Raw genomic sequence first — 25920 nt, forward strand, 5'->3', positions numbered from 1 at the left:
TTGGAGCTTAAAGCAGACACTGTGTTGAGATAGGTGAATTTTGCACATGGTGTCAATAAGTTTTGGGTGTCAGAGGTTTGGCTAGTATATGAAATGTTCTCCTACAGACTCTTGGGTTGACATTTGGACTCCCAGGACCTCACAATGTCACTTTCTCTTGAAGTGGAGTCTCCAACAAGACCCTGTAGGATGAGGTCACATGGACTGGGATGGTTACCTTACACAATAGCACTGAGGAAAAACACCCAGTGACACAGTGATGCAGTCAGTGATGCCACTCCCTCAAGTCAAGAGCAAGGCCTCCTGGTGAAGAAGAGGGGCCTACATCAGTTTTCCCTGTAACAGCAGAGATTCAACCTGCCAACCACCCCTGGCACTCCTGGCTCCAGGTGGGTACAGCATACCTCTTCAAAAATAGTGCCCATCTCTCCCTGGTCCCAGCAGCCTGTACTCAAGAACACATGTGGCCTGTCCACCTGTGCCCATTCAGTCCCCTGATGTGCCTGTGCTGTGTGCATCCCCAGGTCACCCCAGCCTAGGATGGATGTGATGAGCTCTAACTCAGATGAAGCAGGCACAGGGCAAGCCCTCAGGGCCTCAGCTGAAGTGAGGGAGTCACTGGAGCCCACCAGGCATAACCAGTTCACCCTCTACTCATGCTCTTGAGACTCAGGGATAGATTTAGCTCTAGGATCCAGAGGTCATGGTGAGCCTGATTCTGTGCTCCCATGTGCCCATTTAGTTGAGGGACTGATGTGCCCAGAAGCCTGGGGCGTCCCCATCAGCACTGCCCAGCTTGGGCAGCTTAATTCACAGCTTGATGTGGCCACTCCTGGGCCCTGGCTCACAGAGCTAGCTGTGGTTCCATTCTGAGCACTTTCTGCACAGTACCTCTGGAGCCTCAGGACCTCCCAGGTCCTTTTCTACCTTTGTTCTACTCTCCCACCAACCTCTCTTCTCAGACCTTGCCTTGGCCTGGCTGCCTCTCCCTTCCTGATCCCCTTAGAACTTCCTCCTGGACAGATCTCATTGAGCTGAGCCCAGGTGCCCACCACCTCCTCATCCTTCAAACCTGTCCCTCATCCCATCCCCTGAATACTGTCATCAGGCTGACCACTGAGGGATGGTAGAAAGAAGGCATAGACCCTGGTTCAGCAAGGTAAGATCGATCAGGGCTTGGGTGTTCTCCAAGCAGGAGGTCTAGGAGGAAGCAGTCCCATGGACCTAGCACAACATAAACACAGAGCAACAAATGACAGGGGCTTCCCATTTTCTCCCTGGGCCCCAGGGCATAGCTCACCCACCCCATGCACCCACACACCTACATCAGGCAGCTTCGTCCTCTGACCCAGAAACCCCCAGTAAAAAGGGAACTTCAGGAAGCAGTCTTGCCACCCACTTTCAATCCTGTTCTTAGTCTTTACAGGGGTGGGGGTGGGGAAGCTTCCACACCCCTGGAGACAAGATCTGTGTGAATCCTAGGAAGACATGACAGAGTTGAGATGTGACAGTACAGGGCTGAAGCAAGAGCCTGAGGAACCACCGCAGGCACAACACGGTGAGTGAGCTGGGAAGAGACGGAGGCACGGGGAAGGCAAATACTTCACCTTGCGCAGCCGAGACCATAGAACGTAGTAGGCTGAGAGACCTACATACAGAATGCCCAGGCCTTGCCACAAGTACTGCCTTCAACTCCGGAGTCCACCTGGCAGGGACTAGGACCAAAGGCAGAGGTATGTCCAGGCGACCTGAGTGAGACACATCAGGGGCTGTTAGAGTCCCCTGGAAAATGTGATGTGGGCGCAGGAGGACACTGCAGCAGAAGCAAACAACTGGGGAAAATGGAGGAAACAAGAGAGAGCAAAAAGAGCTTTCAGAACGGGCCGGGAGTCTACAGCGGGAGGAAGACAGGAAAAACACTCAAAGAGCAGCGGGTAGGTGCCAGGAACTAGGAAGTAAGCCCAATGCAAAGATGGATGAGGCCAAGAATGAGGCAAAGCTGTGCTGAGAGTAGGAAGGAAGCCTGAAACATCACAGGAGCTTGAAAGACGAGGACAGAACAGCAGCAAGTAAGTTGAGGCAGTTGGGAGCTGCACAGTCTAGAGCAAGCCCAGGAGCTCAGGGGAGCAGGACTGAGCAGATCAACAAAGGACAAGAAGGTGCTGAAGGAGCCAGGGCAGTGCCAGGGACCTGAGCAGAGCAGCTGCAGGAGAAGAGGGACAGGTGGATGCTGTTGGTACCAGGGCAACTCCATGAGCCCGGCGGAACAAGGGATTCCCAGGGAGCAGTGTGGCTAGGCAGTGGAGGGGAGATGATAGCCCCTGGAACTCAGGGAAGCAGGGACAGGGTAGAGCAACTGTAGGTGAGCAAGAGTTCAAATGATCAGCACAGAGCAGCTATAGGTAAGCAGAGCGGGTGATTACTGGAAGGACCAGAACAGCTTCAGTAGCTCAGGGACCAGGAGAGAGCAGCTGAAGGTGAGATGAGGCAGGCTGGTGCTACAGGAGCCAGGGCAACCCCAAGTGACCAGGGGAACAAGGCAGATTAAATGCCTGAGAGAAGAGTAAGTGCTAGAGGGGAAAGAATAGCCCTTGGAACTCAGGGAAGCAGGGATCAGGGTAGCATAGCTATTGGTGAACAGGGAAAGGTGGGTGGTAGAAGAGCTGGGGCAGCCACGGGAACTCAGATGACAAGGGCAGAGCAGCCATAGGAAAGCGGGGTCAGGTAAGTGCTAGAGGGATCAAGGTAGGACAGGACATCAAGAGCCCAGGGCAGACCAACTGAAGGTGTGGTAGGGCAAGTCAGTGCTGGAGTAGTCGTGGTAGCTCTGGGAGCTCAGGAGGCCAAGGCAGAACAGCTTCAGTTAATCAGGGAGAGGTGATGTTAGAGGGGGTCCAGGAATTCAAGGGGGCCAAGGCAGGCAGAACTAGTAAGCAGGGACAGGTGGGTGCTGGAGGTGCTAGGACAGGCCCAGGAGCTCGGGGGAGCAGAGCAGCTGTAGGTGAGCATGACCATATTGGTGTTGGATATGCCGGGGCAGCCCCTAGGAGCTCAGGAGACCAAGGAGAGGGCAATTGCTTATGCACAGGGGCAGTTGGGTACTGGAAGGGGGCAGTGGAGATTCCAGGAGTGAAGAGGACCAAGGAAGAGAACTTAAAGGTGAGTTGGAGCAGGTCAGTGCTGGAGGAGACAGGGTAGCCCCGGGATTCAGGGACCCAGTCAGAGCAGCTACAGGTTATGTGAGGCAGGAGGGGTTGAGGGATAAGCTAAGGCCCAGAACCTCAAGGGACCAAAGCAGCAGCTGCAGGCAAGCAGGAGCAAGTGGATGCTGAGGGGGCCAAGACAGCCCTCAGAAGCTCAGGGATCTGGGAAGAGTAGCTGAAGTTGACTTAGAGCAAGTTGGAGGAGCCAGGGCAGCTCCAGCAGCCCAGGGGAGCAGGCAGAGAAAATACCTATGAGCAGGGGAGCTAGGCGCTGTAGGGGAGGGGATAGCCCCAGGAACGCAGAGGGACAGAAACCAGGGCAGAACAGCTAAGGTGAGCAGGGGGAAATGGATACTAAAAGAGCCAGGGTAGCCACAGGAGCTCAGCTGGCCAGGGCAGAGCAACTACAAGTAAGCAAGGTCAGGTGGGTGCTGGAGGAACCAGGATAGTAACAGAATATCAGGAGCCTGCAGCAGAGCATCTGAAGGTAAGCTGGGGCAGGTCAACTCTGGAGGAGTCATGGCAGCCCTGGGAGCTCAGGAACCTGGGCAGAGCAGCTGCAGGAGAGCAGGGGGCACATGGGTGCTAGAGGAGCCAGGGCAGCCCGAGGAGCCAGGGAAGTAAGACAGAGAAGCTCCAGGTGAGCAGATGCAGGTGGGTTCTGGAGGTCACACAATAGCCTCAGGAGCTCAGGGACCCAGGCAAAGCAGCTGCAGGTGATTTGAGGTAGGTAGCAGCTGGAGGAGTCAGCTAAGCCCAGACGCTCAAGGGACCAAAGCAGAGCAGCTACAGAAGAGGAAGGGCAGGTGAGTGCTAGAGGAACCAGGGCAGCCCCAGGAGACAGAGGAGCCAGGCAGAGCAGCTATAGGTAAACAGATGCAGGTGGGTGCTGGAGGACATACATCATCCCTAGAAGCTCAGGGGAACAGACCAGAGCAGCTGTAGCTGAGCACGAACTCGTTGGTCCTGGATATGCTGGGGCAGCCCCAGGAGCTCAGGAGAGCAGGAGAGAGCAACTGCTTATGCCCGGGGCAGTTGGGTACTAGAGGGGGCAGGAGAGACCGTAAAAGCTTAGACTACCAGGGAAGAGGAGCTGAGGTGAGTTGGGACAAGTTGGAGGAGCCAAGGAGCCCCAGGAGTCCAGGGGAGCAGGGAAGAAGCAAATGCCTGTGAGCAGGAAAGCTAGGTGCTAGAGGGTAGAAGATAACCCCAGAAACTCAGGGGAGCAGAAACCAGGGAAAAACAGCTATAATTGGAAGGGGAATATTGGTGCTAAAGGAATCAGATCAGTCACAAGAACTCAGAAAGGCCAGGAATAAGTAATTGAAGGATAGCAGGGCCAGGTAGGTGTTGGGTGAGCTGGGACAGCCCCAGAAGACAGGAGAGGAGGGCAGAGCAAATGCCTGTGAGTAGGGTAGCAAGGTGCTAAAAGTGAGAAGATAATGTCAGGAACTCGTGGTAGCAGGACAAAGCAGCTACCAGTGAGCAGGGGCAGGTGAATGCTAGAACCACCAAGGTAGCCACAAGAGCTCAGGTGGCGAGGGACAAGCAGCCACAGAACAGCAGGGTCAGGTGGGTGTTGGAGGGGACGGGAGAGTTCCAGGAGCCCAAGCACTTGGGCAGTGTAGGTACAGCAGAGCAGCGCAACACTGGTGCTAGAGGAGCCAGGGGAGCCCTAGAAACCCAGGGGAAGGAAAGCAGAGCACTAATAGGTGAGCACAGGCATATGGTTCTGGGTGTCCCAGGGCAGCCCTAGGAGCTCGAGGCACAAGGGCAGCAACTGCCAGTGCACAGAGGCAGGTGGCTACAAGAAGAGCCAGAAGAAACTCCAGGAGCTGAATGGAACAGAGCAGAGCAGCTGACAGTGAGCAGGGGCAAGTCGGTGCTGGAAGAGCCAGGGCAGCCCCAGGACTCATCCTATGGGAGGCTAATAGAGAAACGGAGCAGACAGGCCCAGCATGAGATTCTCAGTGCAGAGGCAAAGCCGGTGGAGTCCCAGCCCTGGCAGGAAGGAAGCAGAGGAGTAGGTCAGGACTCCTCAGGTTAAGGTACATCAGCAAGTGGCAGGGCCAGGCAGCCCCCAGGGGCTCAGGGGACCTGCTCTTCCTCCCCCCACCTCAGCCAGCTCTCCTTTCACTGATCTACCCTGTCCCTCTGAGCACCTGCTCTGTGCCCTCCAATCTCGCAGTCCACCTGTATGTGTAGGAGAGGTCTTGGGCCAGCGGGGGATGCTGGGGGAAAGGAACACAGGTGCTGGAGGGCAGGCCTTGGTGCAGAGCCACAGTTCTGGGCCCTGAGAGGGTCAGGCCAGAGTAGAGAGGGAACTTGGGCAGGAAAGTTCTCTGAGGCTGGTCCCCCAAGCACATCCGATGGACAGCAGTTCTGGGGTCAGTCTGGCTCTGTTCCTGGTGGCTTGTGAGGACCAGGACAGGGGAAACCTGCTGAAGCAGGACAAGGAGGAACAGGGCAGTTGGTCCCACAGAGGGGAGGATGCAGGACCCCTGAGGGCCAGAGAAACATCTGCTGAACGATGGATGGGGTGCATGTGGGGAAAGGGAGGCCAGCAGGGTCCTGGGCTGAGGGTAGTCAATGAGGGCATGGGGGCATCAGCATCCTCAGGTGTTGGGGTATACTCCAGCCCCAGGGCTTAGGGCTGCTGGCAGCAGCAGAAGGCACAGGAGTCTCCCAAGTACCTCAGGTGCCGGCAGCATACAGGGAATGTGGTGAGGACATGAGTGCAGATAAGAGGAGACACTTGTCCCCTGAGCTGAGCTCAGCAGGGCCTGTCCTGGAAGAAGTCCTGGGGAACACAGGAGGGAGAAGGTGGCCTGGCCTGGTGCCCAGGGCTTGACAGGTGGGACTTAGGGTTTTGGTTGTGTGTGGCCCTGAATGGACCTCAAAAAGGAGTGCAGGGGAGCCAAGGAGTAGCAGGGTCCAGCTCAGGTCTTGGAGCCTTGCTGCCAGCCTTGGGAAGTAAGAGACTGTGGAGATACTTCCTGGAGTTTCCTTCAGAGCAAGAATGTGAGGTCTTGTCTCAGAGAGTACTCCAGAGGACACAGATCTGCAAGGGAAAGCCTAGGGCCAAGGCCCTTGGAACATGGTTTGGGGGCAGAGCTCAGGTAGAGGGTGTTCAAGGTTCCCCTACCAAGGAGGGGACTCTCACTGGGGCAGGGCCAAGCTCAGTAACAAGGTTATGGCTGTGCTGAGATCATAGGACCCAACAATGGGGACACAAGTCAGGCAGGCACACCAAGAGGCTATATACAGGTGGGGACCTTTGGGTCTCAGCAGGACCCCAGGAGAAACAGGTATCAGAGTCACGGAATGGACTGCAGGCCCAGAGCTTCCCCAGCTCTAGTGGTTCATGGAGTGCTGACAGGGCTGATAAAGACAGCTGCCCAGGAGCAGGGACAGGTGGTTGTAGAGAGGCATAGAGGCCCTGCTGGAGAAATGAGGCTACAGCAAGCTGGAAGCACATTGTGGATGGGCTAGGGCTAGGAAATCAATGGGCTGGACTTGCCTGGAACTCATGGGAAGGGCTGCCTAGTGGCAGATAGAGCTAGGCACATGGGGCCCAGTATGGGCAGGTGTGGCTGAAAGCCTAGATACATGACTCTGCCTGGATCTTAAGAACACCCAGACTCTGAAGAACCAAGGACAGAGGGTCCTCCATGGTCCAGGGTCAGCTGTGGGGCTATGGAGCCAGTGGGTTGGTCTGGCCCAGAGTTTGCATGGACAGGTAGCTAAGGTGGGCAGGCAGAACAGGGCAGGTGGGCACCAGTGGCCACAAGCACGCACCCAGAACCCTGCCTAAACCTTGCCAAGCACCTAGACTATGGAAACATAAGGACAGAGGTTCTTCCATGATCCAGGGTCAGCTGTGTCCAACACCAAAATCACCTGATACCTTTTTTCTTCCAGCCAGAACAACAGCCCCTTCCGTCTTCCCTCTGGCTTCCAGCTGTGTAGACACATCTGGCTCAATGACGACCCTGGGCTGTCTGGTCAAGGGCTACTTCCCTGAGCCAGTGACTGTGAAATGGAACTCAGGGGCCCTGACCAGTGGAGTGCACACCTACCCGGCCGTCCTTCAATCAGGCCTGTACTCACTCACCAGCATGGTAACTGTGCCCTCCAGCCAGAAGAAGGCCACCTGCAATGTAGACCACCCGGCCAGTGGCACCAAAGTGGACAAGATTGTTGGTGAGGACAGTTCCCAAGGAGACATGGGACCCCTGGAGACAAGTGTGGGGGTCGGCATTCCTGGGTATACTTACCACAGGCATCCAGAATCCTCTGTCTGGCTCCCTAGTGGATGCTTCTGCCCTCTGTGTTCTGGGAAATGGCCTCTAGGTGTTTGCACCAGGCTCAGGGTGGGTGAAGGCAGGACCACTTGTCTGTGGGAGACAGAGAGATGACCACTGGCCTCAGGCCTTCTCAGAGCAGCCTGGACCTGATTGAGCTCTCCCCGCTGGCCCAATCCTCCCCTCCTTAGGGCAGTCTCTTTTCTCATCCAATCCAAGTAACCTCAGACTTCTCTCTGCAGAGTCCTGGGGTCACACTTGCCCACCCTGTATCCCATGCGGAGGTGAGTCACCAATCTTCTCCTCTAGTCCAGGAGATGGATAAACATGTGGAGAATGTCGTGTCAGATGGCGCCCCATGGCTGACCTGTCTTCCCTGTCTCTCATACCAGCTCCTGAGCTCCTAGGAGGACCATCTGTCTTCATCTTTCCCCCAAAGCCCAAGGACACGCTTATGATCTCTCTGACCCCCAAGGCCACATGTGTTGTGGTAGATGTGAGCCAGGAAGACCTCGAGGTTGAGTTCACCTGGTACATGAATGGCAAGCTGATGAACACAGCTGAGGCAAATGTCCTGCAGGAGCAGTTCAATGGCACATTCCGAGTGGTCAGTGCCCTCCCCATCCTGCACCAGGACTGGCTGTCGGGCAATGAGTTTACATGCAAGGTCAACAGCAAAACCCTGCCTACTGCCATCACGAGGACAATCTCCAAAGCCAAAGGTGGGAGTGCAGTGCAGGCAGGTGGGAGGTTGTGGGGGAGGATGTGGAGGTGAAATGGACAGGCCCTCCTTAGTCAGCCCTTCATCCTGGCATTGAACATGTGCTGATCTCTGTCCCCACAGGGCCACCCAGGATCCCACAGGTGTACCTCCTGCCCCCACCCCGAGACGAGCTGTCCAAGAAAAAAGTCAGTCTGACCTGCATGATCACTGGCTTCTACCCTGCTGACATCAATGTGGAGTGGGACAGCAGTGAACCTTCAGACTACAAGAACACCCCACCTGTTTTTGACAGTGATGAAACCTTCTTCCTCTACAGCAGGCTCAAAGTGGATACGAATGCCTGGAACAATGGAGAAAGCTTCACCTGCTCCGTAATGCATGAAGCCCTGCCCAATCATGTCATACAGAAGAGCATCTCCCGGTCTCCGGGTAAATGAGTGCTGTGCCCAGCAAGCTCTCACTTATCCCACAATCTCTTGAGTTCCACAGGACCCTGTGCCCGAATACCCATGTAAATAAAGCACCCAGCACTTCCTGGGATCCTGACACACTGTCCTGGTTCTTTCCGAGGCAGAGGACCTGTGCCACGGGGCCATGGGCTCTGGGTCATGCAGAGGCCAGTCCCACACTCTAGTCATCAGGGACAGACAGCAGTCTATATGAGAGGACCATGGCACATGTGTCTGCCCTCACAGGGGCAGGCATGACCTAGCTGTCCTTCCATCTCCAGCTGAGCCTATGGATGCCCAAGGAAAGGGACACTCAGACTTACCTCTCTAACAGCCTGTCTTTGTCCTTCAAGTCCTAGTCTTAGGGTCTCTTTCTACTGCAGAGACAGCAGGCCATGACCCCCTCACCTGTACAGGGATAGCTACCCCTGAGGACACTGGATTTTGCCCAATCATGGGAAGCTAGCCACTCCAGAGATACCGCGCATCCATGGTGACAGTGTACACCCCTGGGGACACTGCACATCCCTGGGAACAGTCACTCCTGTGCTCTCAAGTGACTGAGGCACTGCCTTGGCCATCCCAAAGAGCAGTGCAGACACCTGGGTGACCACTGAGCCTTGAGGGAGGGCCATGACCTGAAACCCATTAGAACAAGGCTGTTGACCCAGCCCACACTGACAGCACATACCTATGGACATCTGGGCACACATGCATATACCTAACACCCTGAATCCACAGTCAGCCTGCAGCACCTACACACCCCCACATTCACATCTCACCATGCACACACTGACCAAATGTCTTGTTACCTCTCCAACATACAAGTCTCCCATACCTGACTGATCCTAGACACTCAGGCCTCAACCCAGCCTACAAGAAGATAAACCTGTGCCATCAGCTTTGTCCTACCATCTCTCCAATGCCAGTATTATTTACCAGAGAGCAGGCAGAGGGCCACAGCCTGTGGTGTCCCAGACCCTGATACTGCCCACCCACTCTCATGGTGAGGGCTAGAGCAAACAGGGAGGGTCCACACAGTTCAGGATTCCTGTCATTTCATCTGCAGTGTCTGGGCAAGCCTGGGCCCAGAAAACACTGGAGGACCCAAGGCTGCTGTCTAAGGAGGTTTGCCAGGGAGAATTTGTCCAGACAGGCAGAGGTGTCCCTTCCTCCCTGGCCTCTTAGCAACCCTGTGCCACTGCACAGGAAGTTCCCTGGGCTCAGCTGGGGACCCATACTTACCACCCCCTCCTGTCCAGAGCTGCACCTGGACGAGAACTGCGCCGAGGCCCAGGACGGGGAGCTGGATGGGCTGTGGACAACCATTACCATCTTCATCACCCTCTTCCTGCTCAGCGTGTGCTACAGCGCCACGGTCACCTTTTTCAAGGTTGGCATACTGCCCCCAATGCCTGTGCTGCCCATGCTGTCCCCATGATGACCCACACAGTTCTCAAAGTGCTCCCACACTCTCCCTAAGTGTCTGCACAATGGTCCACACTAGCCTATGCTATCCCCACGATGTCCCCACAAGATCACAAGCTGTCTTCTCTATGCCATCCCCAAGTTGTCTCCGTGATGTCCCACACACTTTTACTTATGCTCTTCCCACACTATCTCCATGACATCGCATACTGTTCTTCACATGTTGCCTCCATAGTATCTTCATGATGTCACTTGCGGCTTATTCATGATGTCCCCAGCATCCCCAGGATGTTGGCTTTATCATTCCTGTCCTCTTTATGCTTTCAGACTGTCTGCATGATGACCCATGACATTTTTTCTTACTGTCTCCACAAATTACCATGCTGTTTTCCCCGTGCTAGCTAGTTTGCTCCCATGCTGTCCCTGTACTGTCCCCAACTCTGTCAACAATTATCCTCACACCTGTCATTACATTGTCTCTGCCTTAGTCTGTCCTATCCCCACTGTCCTAACCCTGGCCCAATTCTGTCCCCATGCTGTCCCCTGGTCACACTGCCTCTTGCAGCATCCCATGATGCCATAATTGCTCACCACTATTCCCGCAGGTGAAGTGGATCTTCTCCTCAGTGGTGGAGATGAAGCAAACCATCGCCCCTGACTACAGGAACATGATTGGGCAGGGGGCTTAGGGCCCACCCTTCATGGGCTCCAGGGTTCCCAGACCCTTGCAGGATCTCGTCCATTACTTGCAGCAACTGACCCCCAGGTCACACGCTCCTCTGACCTCGCTGCCTCTGACCCTGTGGATCAGTGATCCTGCGCTCCCACCCTCCCTGACCTGGAGGACTCGTGGATAGCAGGTGCGCCTGGCCTCAGCCACCTCAGAACAGTCACCATGACCCTGGCCAAGACAAACAAGACATGTGGCTTCTCTCAGCAGGACACCCTGCCTCGCGAGCAGGATCACCCAAGAGGAGGCACAGGCCAGCATTATGCATGTCCATCTAAGTGGGACCAGCCTTGGAGCCAACCCTGTCCACACCAGCTTCTCCAGCTCAGGCATTTCTGAGAAGGGTGGGGCTGAGACTCTCCAGGGAGACTGCAACACTGAGTCCAGCAAACTCAATCACTGGCTCCCAGCAGGGGCTCAGAAAGGGCTGCTTACAGTCTTTCCAATGGAATTTACCAGCCTGTGCCTAGTGAGCCTGTGTTAAGAATCTCTGAGGACCCAGGTTTCAGCAATGGCTTGCATTTCCCTCACGTGTCCTCTGATGCAGACCCTGTGTACTGTCTCTCCTTATGGTCCATATTGACACTGCTGGATCCAACATATAAAGCCTGACCACTCCAGGCCTCTCTGCACTGGTGATAAAGAGCTGGCCCCAGGATACTACCACCTCCACTAGGAGCCCAGAGCCACTACTGCGAGATGCTCAAGGGAGAATCTGGTCATGTGATGGCTGCAGAGCACCAGCAGGGCGGAAGAGGATGGCTGTCACCATCTATGCGTTCAACAGGGTCTGGTGGGTAGGTCTCAGGCAGTGCAGATGTGGCCTTTTGGGTTTCAGGAACAGAGGAGGCCCAGGAACACCTGTCCCAATGAAGGCACAGCTTGATGGCTGTTGAAGACATCAGGCCCAGGACTTCCCTGCAGGATCAATGTAGACTGCAGAGCACTGAAGCAGAAACCCCCAGGTAGACAAGATACCCACAGAGAGAGTCCAGTAACCCAAGAGCCAGGACTCGGCTGACTCCGTACCAAGGGTTCATGTGTCATGGCCCTATCCAGCTTGGGGAAAATGCCCAGCCACACCCTCCAGTCAGGAAGAAAGACACAAGCAGTAAAAGAGAGCAGACACTGCCCCGTGCTGCAGGAAAGCCCAAGGGACAGCTCAGTTCAGCTTTGAAGCTTTGTTCTGCTTATAGTGTTCTGCAGCCTATGATGTCCTCCAAGTTCTGTCTTTAATGGCAATAAAACATCCTTGGAACATTGTGTATCTCTCTGTGGTCTTCTGTTCCCAGGCCCAGGCACAAGTGAACAGAACAACACCAGTAGCTGTACTAAGCCTCCCAATCTTCTCTTCCACCCTCCCTGTGCACTCAACCTCCCTGCCTTAGGTTTTCTTCCACTTGGGCAATTCCCAGCCTGTCCCAGGCACTTTGGGGAATGTGGAGGGCAGGCCCATCTCAGGTTAGCCAGCCAGAGCTTCATGCACTAACCACATCACACAGGAAGTGTGAGTTTTGTCTCTCTGTCCTGGGCTACACGACACAGGACACAAGAGCCTGCTTGGGTAACACACATTTATTCTCTTGGAGCACTAAAGGCTGGAGGTACTGTGTCAAAGTGTGGGCAGGGTAGTTTATCCTGAGGCTTTTCTTTTTTTATTTTAAAAAGATTATGATAAAAGAGGACATAACAAAACAGATCAGATCAGAACAATTTAAGCAACATAGTGTTTCACCACAAGACAACCCAACATAACAGTAGCTACCATAGTGTCTCTTTCCTTGAAATACTTCACTTGCAGTTTCTGAAGCTCTTCTATTTTCTGTGTCCTAATCTCCTCTGTTATGAAGACATAGATGGAATTAGGTCCATCCGCCCATTAATGCCCATTGTATTGTGTCCAAATGCAATACATTCTGAGGTCTGGGGCTAGGACTTCACATAAAAATTTGTTGGGGACACATTGATGCCCTAAGTTCCACTTCAGGGGTCACAATTCACTTACCCATCCCAACAGCAGAGGAATTCTCATCCAGTCAATCCCACCTCCAAGTTCCAAATTTCATGCCAATAGCACCTGAATCAGCGAAGACCTACAAGAGATGATCCCAGGCAGGAGGGAAAGGCAGGAGACAAACAGGCAGTGAGATATTTACAGGGGAGGAGAACAGATGCTCAAGTTCTGGACAGATAGCTTTTGGGACAGGAAAAGGATAGAGTTGAGATAAAGCCTTTCACAGAATGAGTGAGGGAATGGGGAGGGCAGGCAGGGCTCACATAGTCAGACAAGTGAACAATCGCCACGGAGGCACACTGTCTGTTGACAAGGCTGGCTGAATCTGGACTGGTTGATGTACATTCTGGGAGTCTGTCCTTCTGGAGACTAAGGACACATGTGCACAGGAGAGAGGCCTCATCCTCCTGATGTGTCAGGAGGGGATTCTGGAGTCCTGGGGTGGAAAAGACTGGGACAACTGGGAGGGAATAAGGATGGATTCATGGCTGAGGCCTTTGTAGCAGATGTAGACAGAGGGGAAGTGGGGGGTCTGTCTGGAGCAGGCAGTTCTGTCTGGGTGTCCAGGTTGTGCTTGGGGTCAGTCCACACCCTCCCTGTCTTCACATTAACCTTCTAACCAGGAGTCAGTAGGTCCAATGGCCAGACTTCTCTTGGCCCATTCCTCAACTTTGCTGCTTGTGCCTCTCCAGCTCCCTGGCCAAGTGTCAACCTCCTCCTGGCTAAGCACCCACAGGACCTGCAGGATTGTGCTAAACAAGACTGACTTCATGGCCTCCCTAGTGGACACAGAGGCCAGCACAGCCTCTTTCCACCTCCTGCTTCTTTACAGCACCCGCAGTCCCCCCATCTCCTTCCATGTCCATTAGCATGCTACTCTTTTCCTGACCACTCACTGGCTCCATAAACACAGATATAGCACCTTGACAGTGGAGTGTCCTGCTGTATCTTTGCAGCTCTGGGACCCACCGAGGGCACAACTGGACCTCACAGGCTTTGTCCTTGAGGACACTGAGGTCCTCACTCAGGTTTCTTTGTGTAACTTCTCCTTGTGATGCTTGTGGCATGAGGCTCATGATGTATCTTTCTATAGCACGATGTTCATGTGTCATATCTATGATCCAAAGCCTGTGGTATGGCTTCGTGATGTTACATAATGTAACTTCTGTATGTGATGTCTGCGATGTGACACTTGTGTGGTATTTGTGATGTGATGTGACTTTCCATAAGGTAACGTTTATGTATGGTGAACATAGCATGAAAACTGTGTCATAACATCCATGATACGACATCTGTGGTATGACATCCATGATGTGACTTCTATGTGTGACATCTCTGGGTGATATCTATGATATAGTAACTATGATATCATATCCATGATGAGACTGACTCCCACAGTATAACTCCTGTATGTCATGTCCACGTTGTGTCATCCATGGTGTGACTTCCATAAAACGTTGTGTTTATGCATGATGTTCCTGGCATAATAATCATGGTATGTCATCTGCAGCATGATATCCATGATGAGATTTGCATATGGGGCATCTATCTGCCATGTCCCTGGTGTAACATCTATGGTGTGACAGATGTGAGATCCATGATGACACACATATGTGTGATGTGATATGATGCTCAAAATATGACCTCCACAGTGTGATGATCTGATAGTCATGCATGACATCCATGGTGTGATAACCACGATGTGACATGCGTGGTGTGAAATTTGAAGTATGATATTCATAAGAGGACTTCCACAAGTGACATCTATATGTGATATCTATGGTGTGAATTTCATCATGTAATATTCATGTGTCATGGCTACCATGTGATGCCCATGATGTGACTTGTGTAGTGTGACATATAGGATGTCTATGGTATAACATCTACATGTAATATGTATGGTGTGACATCCATATGTGACCTCCAAGATGGGCCAAGAATGTAGAATGAGTGCAGGACAGCTCTAGGGGAGAACACAACCATCTGAACACCATTACTTGAAGTCCCCCAATCCTGGACTCACAGAACAGCAAGTCATTCTGGTTGTACTGGAGGAAGGGCCTGCCACTATGGAGTGGGGGATGCAACCTAGGGTTGTGTCCTCTACCCAGCATGGGTGCCACAAAAGTAGAGACAGAGCACAGAAGGTAATTCTGGAGGACAGGGCCAAGGCTCCTGGAAGAAGTATGAGGACCTAGACAGACATCCTAGACTCACAGAGACCCTCTAGTGTCACTCCACCCTGACGAGAATCTTTGGCAAGGCAAGGAGCCCAGCTAGATACCTGTACACCTCAGACAAACGATGCCCCTCCTCACACGTCCCAGGCCATCTTGATTCAGCCACAGAGTAATGGTCCTACCCTGTCTCTCACAACCCCACCTTGAGCTCTGCCTGTAGAACAATCATGGGCCCTGAGCAACAGGAAGCTGGGCTCTGAATCTGGCACCTAGATATACCCATCTAGGACCCCAGGGCCACTCAGCCTCCAACTCAGTAGACTCTGACCTATATTCAACCTCTGCCATCTTCCCATGCCCCCAGCTCCTGACAAGCACAGAGGGTCCAAGAGAGAGTGGACAGGACCTGAGCAAGCCAAGCTGGTATCAGAGAACCCAGAGGACACAGGGGTCCACATGAGAACTTTCAATGGCATGCACACCATCACAGCAAGGGACTGTCACATGACACACACACTTGTCCATATAGGGACCATCACTGACACACACCATCACAGCACAGGGACTGTTAGTGGACACACATGCCTGTCTGCATGGGGACTGTCACTGATACACACACTTTCAGAGCAGAAGGACTGTCACATGACACATACACCTGCTTACATGGGGAGTGTCACTGAAAGCCTGTTATAGCACAGGGACTGTCACAGACACTGCTCCATCTTCCCTGTACCTCCTTGTCCTGTCCTGGATCTTTCATTCCTGTCTCTTCCCTCACCACCCCCATGCCCAGCATAACCCCACTGTCTATCTCCTCCACTCAGCCACCACGGATTGCCCTTCCCTGTGAAGCTCTGGCTCTAGGGCAAGAGTTCTCCTCATTGTCATAGGTAGCTCCTTCCTACCTCTGTTTTCCAGCCTGTGGTACCCTGAACTCACCCACATCAATTCCCAGCCAACTCTCCAGTCCTTCTTATGCTCTTGCACATAAGATCTCCTGGGGCTCCGTGCATGTCAAGGTGCTGCTGTGGCCAAGGTTGAATCCTGGCATGAAGAGAGTCAATCCAAACCCAGACCCCAAGTTGTGGTTGGCTCGATCCCTCCCCCTTTCTGGTACCTGGGCTCTTTTCAAAAGCAGGAGAGGCAGATAGAGAAAGGGATCCAAGGAAATAGGGCTGCTCCACAGCAATGTGTAGGTGAAATCCCCAGGTGAACAGTGGAACAGCAGCAAAGTGCAAAGACAAAGCAGCAGGTCACAGAGCACAGGAATCAGGGACATACACAGCCTGAGGCTGCTGGCTCCTGGGCCACTCTCATGGAAGCAAAGCATCTTCACTGAAGATCAAAGGACTGTCATCACTGTCACTCCATGCTGCCAGCCCTCTGCCCATGGTACTCACCAGCTTGGCCAAGGGAGTGTACAGGGGAAGGTACACGTTATGGGTCCACAGAGCTCTGCTCTTCTGCCCAGGAACCACATATTCCAGGCAGCTCTGCTCCTTGGCCAAGATGCTGGGTAAAGAAGTTCGGACAAGACAAACCACTGTGGACACAGAAGTGAGAGAGAATTAATTGTGTGATGCTGTCAGTTTTAATTTTCTTTCTTTCTTTCTTTCTTTCTTTCTTTCTTTCTTTCTTTCTTTCTTTCTTTCTTTTCTTCCTTCCTTCCTTCCTTCCTTCCTCCCCCCTTCTTTCTTTCTTTCTTTCTTTCTTTCTTTCTTTCTTTCTTTCTTTCTTTCTTTCTTACTTTCTTTCTTTCTTTCTTTTTTTTGTGCCAGGGATCAAACTTATGCCTTCACAATTGCCAGCCAGTCACTGTGCTGCTGAGCTATATCCCCAGAAAAACTAACCTTTAATTATATGGATTCTGATTTTGTTATCTTTTGTTTGGTGGTGGTAGGTAACAGGGCTCAAACTCACAATATTGTACTTGCTAGGCAGATGCTTGTGCCTCTGAGCTAAATCTCTGGCCCTCAGTGTTTTAATTTTTAACCTTTGTCATTGTTTGTTATTACAGCTTGCACTAGCAGTGCTGACTGAGACATACATTATCAAAATGTTCACCTACACTTGAAAGTATCTTTGACAATGCACTAAATGTGCCAATAATCATTCCTGAGGGGTACATCAAGCTCTGACTTCCACAGAGTGTCAAAGATTTTTACTGAAGGTTCTCCAGAGAAATACTACCAATGGAAGATGACGGATAGGTGGATGGATAGATAGATACACAGAGATATAGTGGTAATAGATACATAGAGGATAAATAGATAATAGATAGACAATAACTACATGATTGGTAAAATATGTGATATATAAGTGATAGAGATAGATGACAGATGCAAGGAGAGATAGAGATATATTTATAGCTATAATTACAAAGGAACAATAGCTAAAGATATACATATAGATTAGCTATAGGTATAGATACAAAAACAGAGACAGAAGGAATTTCTACTCAAAACAGTATGGATACCAATTACAATAACGATTAACTAGTAAAAGGAGAAAAGCCCATTCACTGATCTTGAAGGCTCAGGTTTCATTGATGTGCTAGAGGTGGCTCCCCTTTTAATACAAGTGGTGCGATGTCAGTCCAGTCCCACCTCAGGTTTCTTTTCTAGTTTGATTTTTCCACTAGTGCATGAGTGACCTCTGCCCTTAGTGCTCTTGGCTCTCTCTGTATGATGGTCACAGGACACAGGCTTCCTTTCACTCACTGCAGAATTTAGAAGGAACGCATCACCTTTCTGCATCATGACTCCCCTCCTTGGAAAGCAGAGCTAGGAGCTAAGAAAGAGCCTGCATGTTGTTGTCTCATTTTAGATGTCCACTTGCACTCTTACAAGTACAGGTCAGATAGTTAAAGGCCATTAGAATATCTTCCTTATGAAATGACAACTTAGTAATGAGACAGACCATGGTAGTTTTCACGAGGCTCAAGTCAACTCCCATGCACCTGCCAGGTTTATGTTTTATGTTCATAGTACAACAAAAGGGTAAGATGTATTTGTCACATACTCTTTTCCTATACCCTAAATATTCTTCCCTGTTTGCCTTTGTGTTCTAGAAGTCTTGCTTTGTTTCCTTTCTGAATCATATACTTCTGTGTTTCTCAAACTCTGTTTCTGTCACTTCCACCAGCCAAACTGCTGTCCTGGGCTGCTGAATGTCTGGTACTTTCAGACAAAAGTTGTAACTTTTACTTTTGAGGCTGATGGAAAAAAATGGCCCTTGAACAGTATCCGGCCTACACTAAGTCCCAATAGATGGTGAAGAGGTCAACTCCTCTCTAGTGATACCAGGAACAAGAACAAGCTTTCCTGGAAAACTTTGAGGAAATAACAAGAACCCCTGGGGCACATGTTGAGTGACTGGTAAATCCAGTTTTTGAGTTGATTTTTAAAAATTTAATTGTTATGTTACCCGTGCACTGGGATAGCTCTTAAGCTACAGTTACAGGGTTAACTTTCTCTTCTGTTGCTTTCTTTCTGAACTAAAAATAAGAGTGCTAATCAAGGCCACTTGGAGGTTTACTGGTCAGCCAGATCTAATTGTAATGTAAACATCTATGGACTCACTCTGAGAATGATGGGAAAAAGAATACTAGGGGCATTTTACAATTCAAGTGGTTATCAGGTTTGGCAAATAAAGAAAGGAGTAAATAGAATAGAGAACAAAATATAAAGAAATTTATAAGAATGAAGATATATATTTTGGTATGAGGGGATGTTATAAACAAGGTTTTGCTCTACTAATATGGAAAAATGAAAGATGAAAAAAATACATGGTTTCAAGAGACTTCTAGGGAAGTGGCAGAGTAGTAATCAATTCAGTATCTCCAAAATTTGGAACCCAGGCCAGGGATTTAGCTCAGCGGTGTAAATGTCCGCCTGGCAAGTACAAGGTTGTGAGTTCGATCCCTGGTACCAAAAGAAAAAAAAAGATTTGGAACCCAGGCACTGGAAAATAACATTAGAAAATAAAAGAGTAGTAGTCCCCCAGGAAACAGAAATAATCTGACAGAAAAATTTAAAACCTACAGAGAAATTCAAGAGACAGAATGTAATACAACTCATGGCTCCCAACTCATGGCTGAGGAGAAAGAAAACTGAATCTGTAGAAGCCAACTGAAAGAAGGAGATTCTGGTGAGCTTCAGGGAGGAGGAACACAGCAACAGAATGTACCAGTGGGTGATGTGAACTTCATCAGCTGGCAAATTATTCCAGTCCAAGCAATAGCCATATCCGTAGAGAGAGTGCTTCATCAGTATCCATTCCAGACAACAGCTGACCGTTTGATCTCAGGACTGAAAAGGCCATGACATGACTTCTATCAGGGGCTCATAGTGTTACCTTCCCATAGTGACTGGATGAGGCAAAGCCACATGAGGCAGTAGAGGTCAAGAAGCCACAGTCAGGCTGGCAAGAGACCCCTGAAAGTTACAAATAGACACCAATCCCACAGCCAGAACCCAGGATTATCCTGAATTACTCTAGATTTCAAAATTGCAGAATTGGCATGCTCACCCTAATTTTACTAAGTGCTGGTGCTGGCATCCAGCATGGATCTAGGACCTTACTGCTTTTGTTAGCTATCACCATGACCAGGGCACATCTTGATTGGGGCACTACCTCACACTGCAGATGATGGAAGAAAATGAGGCATTTAAAATCTGAGAAATTTCTTTTTGTTTTGTTTTTGTATTTGTTTATAGTTTTTATTTTTTTTGTTTAGTGTTTGCATTGTTTCCAGTTCCTCCTCCTCCTACTCCTCCTCCTCCTCCTCTTCCTCCTCCTCGTCTTCTTCTTCTTCTTCTTTTTCTTTCTTTTCTTCCATTCTTCTTCACCAGTTTATTGGAGCTTGGGGAATTTTCCTTTGTCCTTTCTTGCTTATTCCTTTTTCTTATTTCTTTTTTTAAGTTATCCCTCCTCTCCTTTTAAGTTTTTTCTCTCTTATGTTTACATTCTATATCTTTTTCTTCCTCTCTACTTTTTTCTATCTTCTGTTCATTAGTTTTTTCTCTTATGTTTACCTAATTCTGTAAAAATACTATCCTCCAATAAGATCCTTTGTATCATTTCTCTCTCCTCTTTCTCATATTACAGAGTTTAAGATTTCAAAGTTTTTATTTTACATTTGCCCATTCCCAAACCATGTATCTTTAGTACTATAACCATAAAGCCTTGATAGTTAATTCTTTTGAGAATTAATTTTGTAAAATTACTACCGAATTATTTTTCCAAATTTAGCAGATATATATCTGTCACATTTATTATACATTAGCTGTAAGCCAATACTTGAATTGTCTTAAAGTTTACACTATAATTTTAGATTTATTCTCTAGGATTAAAAGTGGTACATATTTGGTTGTTTTGCATGCTAGTATCCAGTTTATTTTGGACAGTATTAGTATAGCTGACTTACTTGACAATTGCATGGTCATATATTTGTCACTATTTCTTTGCAAGCCAAAACTCAAATTAAATCTGTGATATTAAAAATTACAGAGTACATTCACAGAGAATTTGTTGGAATGATTACATTGCATGCCCCCACCAAGTTAACCAAAGTGGTCCAATCTTGGGACTACAGCAAAGGATTACAATTTACCATGCCCAGAGCATACTACGGAAAAGCAACTAAAGAGATCTTTATACTAGCAACAAAGTTTTTATACTATAAGCATGTGGAAACCTCAAAAATAAAGTAGAAACATGAGAAGCCAAGACAACAAAATTCCTAACTCCTCCAGAGGAGCATGGAGGGACAGCATAACATAAGCCACAGATCTAAACTAATCAAAGAAGGTTAAAACTCTTGCAATCCACAAACGAGCCCCCAAACTTGAGTTCAAAAAATGAGGCAAAAACATACTTTAAAAAAGCAGCGCTGATTTATTTTATCCTGGGCCCAGTGACACAGTGCAGTTGGAGATTGCAAAAGCTGTGTGTCACTCCTCCATACTCGCCCCCTTTATGTAAATATCACAGTTTACAAAGTAAGGGGTTATGAGAGTGGATCGGGAAATCGGCTAATGAGGAAGATCTTTGTTTTCCTTAGCAGAGAACAGAGAAATCTAGCAGCAATTAACAATCCTTTGTCAGCTTATTCTAGCACCACATCTGTTATTTGTAGAGGGCAACAATGGTTAACATATCAATTAGGTCACCCAGAGAGAAAGAAACACATACAGAACAATAGGAGGCATTACAGGTACTTTGGCATAACACAAACATAACGAGCAATAATGAAGCTCTTTTTTGCTAGGGTACAGCATTCCCCACTGATTTTAGTCAGTGATCCAAATCATTGGCTGTGAGATTTTAAAACAGGTATCTGTTTATAACCTTGTGTCTTTAAAATCATAAGCTTTACAGTTTGAACCCAATCTTTGACATAGTTTACCAATTTGTGCATAATGCAAAGCCCAATAAGAGGATTAACAAAGGTTTTGCAGCTGCCATTATTAAAGCTATTAACCAATAGAAGAAAGAAAACCAACATTTAAATTAACTCTGTTTTGTCATACAAGTAACAATTTTTTTAAAAGCCAGACAGAGGCCTCCTTGGGGAGACCCCAATGGATTTCCAGTCCCGTGTGGTGTTGGTAGTATAGTGGTGAGCATAGCTGCCTTCCAAGCAGTTGACCTGGGTTCGATTCCCAGCCAATGCAGCAGCAGCAGAGCCTCCTTGGGGGTCTCTATAAGGGAAAACACAATATTATCAGTTACATTTGGCAATCTTAAGCTTTAAAAAGTCCTTGGGGGGAACAGCAGTCCACTTATCCGTAGGTTGATCGCCTTTGGAAGCCAGCACCTGCTTGAAGTGGGAATGGTGAATCCAGGCAGGCTTTCTGGCTCAAGAGCTTCACAGTGATGATGCTTGATAAGGACCAGTGATATCTCAGGCTCCACAGCAATAACCAATGGGTGGAAGTCAGAACTGGCTGAAAAATTTGGGGAGGGACTTAATAAGATCTTGATTAGTTAAATCAGCTAATTTTTCTTTAGAGACCTTAAGGATAAGAGGAAGTAGTCTCCCATACAAAGCTTTGAAAGGGGAAATACCTGCAACATAGGGGGTACATCGCACACACAGGAGAGCAAAAGGAAGGAGACTCATCCAGTTTTTGCCAGTTCCTGAGGCCATCTTAGTTATTACTGTCTTTAAAGTTTGACTTATCCTTTCTACTTGTCCTGACCTTTGAGGCTGGTAAGCACAATGGAGTTTCCAATTGATCTACAAAGCTTAGGTTAGTTTTTTGAGTTATCTGGACTATAAAAGCTGGGCCATTTTCAGACCCCATGGATAAAGGGGAGGCCAAATCAGGGAAATTCTTATCAGGGCTGACTCAGACTTAGTAGGCAAAGCTTTAACCCATCTAGTGAAAAATATCTATCATTACTAATAAGTACGTATTTCCTTGAAGTCCAGGCTTCCCCATTTTTGTAAAGTCTATTTCTCAATGTTCTCTAGGCATAGTCCCACATAGCGAGTGGTTTCTATTTGTTGCAGTTGTTTTGGGTTCACCGATTGGCACTGAGGGCATCTGAGGCTCACAGACTGGGCAAGCTTTGATATTAGCCCCCAGATGCAAGTCATTTCAAGAGTAAATAGGCTCTGACAAAGTAGGCAGGATCAGCAGTAATGTCAGGGCTATCTCAGTCCCCACTGATTTTGTGGTTGCCTTTTGGGCGGTGGCATCTGCCAAATTATTTCCCTGTATAACAAGATCATCTCCTGTCTGATGGGCTCTACAATGGATAATAGCCACTTTTCTTGGCATCCAGATGGCAGCCAAAAAATCCAAAATTTGGGGAGCATTTTTAATCTTTTGGCCTTCCAAAGTCAATAATCTCCGTTCCTGGTATATAGCCCCATGTGGGCAGTAACAAATGCATACTTTGACAACTTGAGGCCTCAGTGAGGGCAATGAGTTCAGCCCACTGGGCCAATGTTTTTGGCTCCAGGGTTGGTTCCCATAGAATCTGAGAGTCTGTGGTAATGGCAGCTCCTGCGACCTGCTTACCTTGATAGATGTAATTGTTTCCATCAGAGAAATATAAAGGAACTCTGAATAGTGGCTCATCTGTCAAGCCTGGTCCCCAATACAGTTGTGGAGGGGCAAGGCGGAGCCTTGATGAGAGTCTCTAGCAAATAGGAGGGGACATTTAAGAGTTTCTGTCCAAAAGTCAATTTTTAAGCCTCCTTGACCAGGGAGGGCCACTGAGGAAATCACCCACAGACATGGTGGCCATCTGGCTGCCACATAATCAAGTCTCTTGGAAAGATAGGCACCAGGCCTCTTCCAGGGTCCCAAACTCTGGGTCAGTCTTATGGCTCTTAGAAATTTTTGCACTTGCTTTTTAGTCATAAGGACTGGAATCTGTTGGATGGCTTGCCTCTGCTGGGAGGAAAGAGTCTTATTTTTATTTATGGAGAGTCCAACAACCAATGTAGTTTTTCTGCCCAGCAGAAACCTCTTCAGCCTGGTCTTTAGGGTCCTCTTGGTTGTCAAATATCTTTTAAGCACCCTCTAATAACTGACTGAAGGGCATTCCCTCAAATCTCTCAAACTTTTGCAATTTTTGTCTAATATCTGGGTCCAACTGAGTTACAAAGGCAATATTAACGGCTCTTGCATTTTTAGGTGCTACTGGTGTATAAATGTGAAGGCCTTTTGCAATCTTTTCAGAAAACCCTGAGGGAGACTTATTAGCCAATTGTCTCACCTCTGCTATCTTGAGCATATTGGTGGATTTTTGGGGGTGCCCTAATGGCTACCCAGAACAACTGGCAATACAGATCAGGAACTTCCTTACATCTGCCTCTCTACCTCTGGTTGTCCAATCGGGGTGGGACAAAAGGAAAACATGGTTCTGGCATTCTGGATTAGAGGGCAGGCTTCATCTGGATGGCACACTGCTTTTTTGTCCCAGGGTGCTACGTGGCAGGCCATTGTTTTACTGAAATTATATACTTAACAAAAAAGGGCTTTTTCATAGGTAACAAAATTAATTGTGCCACATAATCTCCCAGATGTCCACAGCACATGCAAGAACTTGTATTTTATCTCTATAATCACCAACCACATTATACACAATAGCTATTTCTGTTAAATTTAAATCGGCTTTTTTCAGGACAAGAATTGTTCCTTTTTCTCTGTTTTTTTTGTTTTTTTGTTTTTTTGTTTTTTTTTTTTAGCAATCAAAATCTCAACTGTCTTTACAATCTATAGCATTCCTGGAAATTCCCCTCCTCCAAACTCACAGTATTATAAATTATTCTGTTGGGCTCTTTGGTATCGATAGTCATGCCACAGAAAGAATTTTCTCTTTTACATTTTTACTTTAAGACAAAACCACTTCTTTTTACCTATTACCAGTCAATTACCTTTTCCTCTTGTTTTTAGACAACATTAAAACCCTTAACAAAATCCTTGAAGTGACCTTTTTTAGTAGTCTAAAACATATTTAATCATTTTATGTCTTTTTACCACATCAAAATGCTACATTTTAAAAACTAACTTTTTTAACTGGCTCAATTACCATATGACCTGGTTTTACTTGGTAAAGTCAATATTATTTTCAAAAATCATAAATATACATATATGTGTGCACATATATTCACTTTTTAACTAGAAAGAAAAATATTTTTTAAATGCATGCCGAGGTTACAAGTAATCAATTGAAGACTAAAACATTAAACAAGGCACCACAAAAGACAAGATCAGCATTAAAGACACAAATGAAGGTTTTTCTGTCCCCAGTTTGGCAAGCTAAAGGAACACAAACAGACCCCAATGCCCCACACGGGCCTACGTCCCACACAGGGGCCTAGGCCACACACACGGGCCTAAGCCCTGACATTACAAACAGGCAGTAGCCCCCAGAGTCTGGTGCAGAAGGAGCCCTAGGTCATGTGCAGTCACTGCGCACATACAATTACAAATGGGCAAAAACCCCCACACGGGCCGAAGCCCAAAGTTACGAAAGGACCCCAAAAGCCCTAAATTACAAAACAGGTAAAAAAGGCCCCCGGAAGTTGTCTCATTTTATCTGCAGTTACAAATGTGTGCCCTCAGATTACAAACAGGCAAAAAAACCACAAATACTTACAGATGTTTAGCCGATCAATCGGTGAAAAAATAATTTGGGAAGGGTTCCCCCTGGAATCCCAGATGAGCCCCCAAATCTTGTAATCCTCAAATGAGCTCCCAAACTCGAGTTCAAAGTATGAGGCAAAGCATTTTTAAAAAGCAGCGCTGATTTATTTTATCCTGGGCCCAGTGACACAGTGCAGTTGGAGATTGCAAAAGCTGTGTGTCACTCCTCCATACTCGCCCCCTTTATGTACATATCACAGTTTACAAAGTAAGGGGTTATGAGCGTGGATCAGGAAATCTGCTAATGAGGAAGATCTTTGTTTTCCTTAGCAGAGAACAGAGAAATCTAGCAGCAATTAACAATCCTTTGTCAGCTTATTCTAGCACCACATTTGTTATTTGTAGAGGGCAACAATGGTTAACATATCAATTAGGTCACCCAGAGGGGGAAAAAACGCATACAGGACAGTAGGAGGCATTACAGGTACTTTAGCATAACATAAACATAACGAGCAATAACAAAGCTCTTTTTGCTAGGGTACAGCAAAAACTAATCAGAGAAAGTTAGAAAACAGATCAAAGAGGTACTCAGTGGGACCAGAGAAGATATTATTAAGCAGGTAATAGAAGTGATAACCAAAAAGATATGCAAGAGCATTCAGAATACACTAATAAAAACCTACATAAGCTAAATAAAATGATATAAACACTAATAATCAGTTTAACCAAAGAATTACAGTCCAGTTGTTAAATACAAGGAAAACTAATTTAATGATAAT

General features: G+C 48.3%; 1 non-coding gene and 2 gene segments (V, D, J or C); all 3 read left to right on the forward strand.

Annotated features, from left to right (window-relative positions):
* The window catches only part of LOC101789046 (Ig alpha chain C region-like), a 215223-nt gene that overhangs the window by 166305 nt on the left and 22998 nt on the right, over window positions 1-25920 (forward strand).
* Window positions 1474-8779, forward strand: LOC134470330 (Ig gamma-2 chain C region-like). The segment is given in 5 exon segments: window positions 1474-1558; window positions 7125-7406; window positions 7750-7791; window positions 7900-8229; window positions 8352-8779. Coding segments are annotated over 5 exon segments (1041 nt in total).
* On the forward strand, window positions 21638-21709 carry Trnag-ucc (transfer RNA glycine (anticodon UCC)). The gene has a single exon. It is a non-coding gene; the product is annotated as a tRNA-Gly (tRNA).

Source organism: Cavia porcellus, unplaced genomic scaffold (genome assembly GCF_034190915.1).
Source record: "Cavia porcellus strain 051 isolate PalLab524CR breed Dunkin Hartley unplaced genomic scaffold, mCavPor4.1 scaffold_8, whole genome shotgun sequence".
NCBI lineage: Eukaryota > Metazoa > Chordata > Mammalia > Rodentia > Caviidae > Cavia > Cavia porcellus.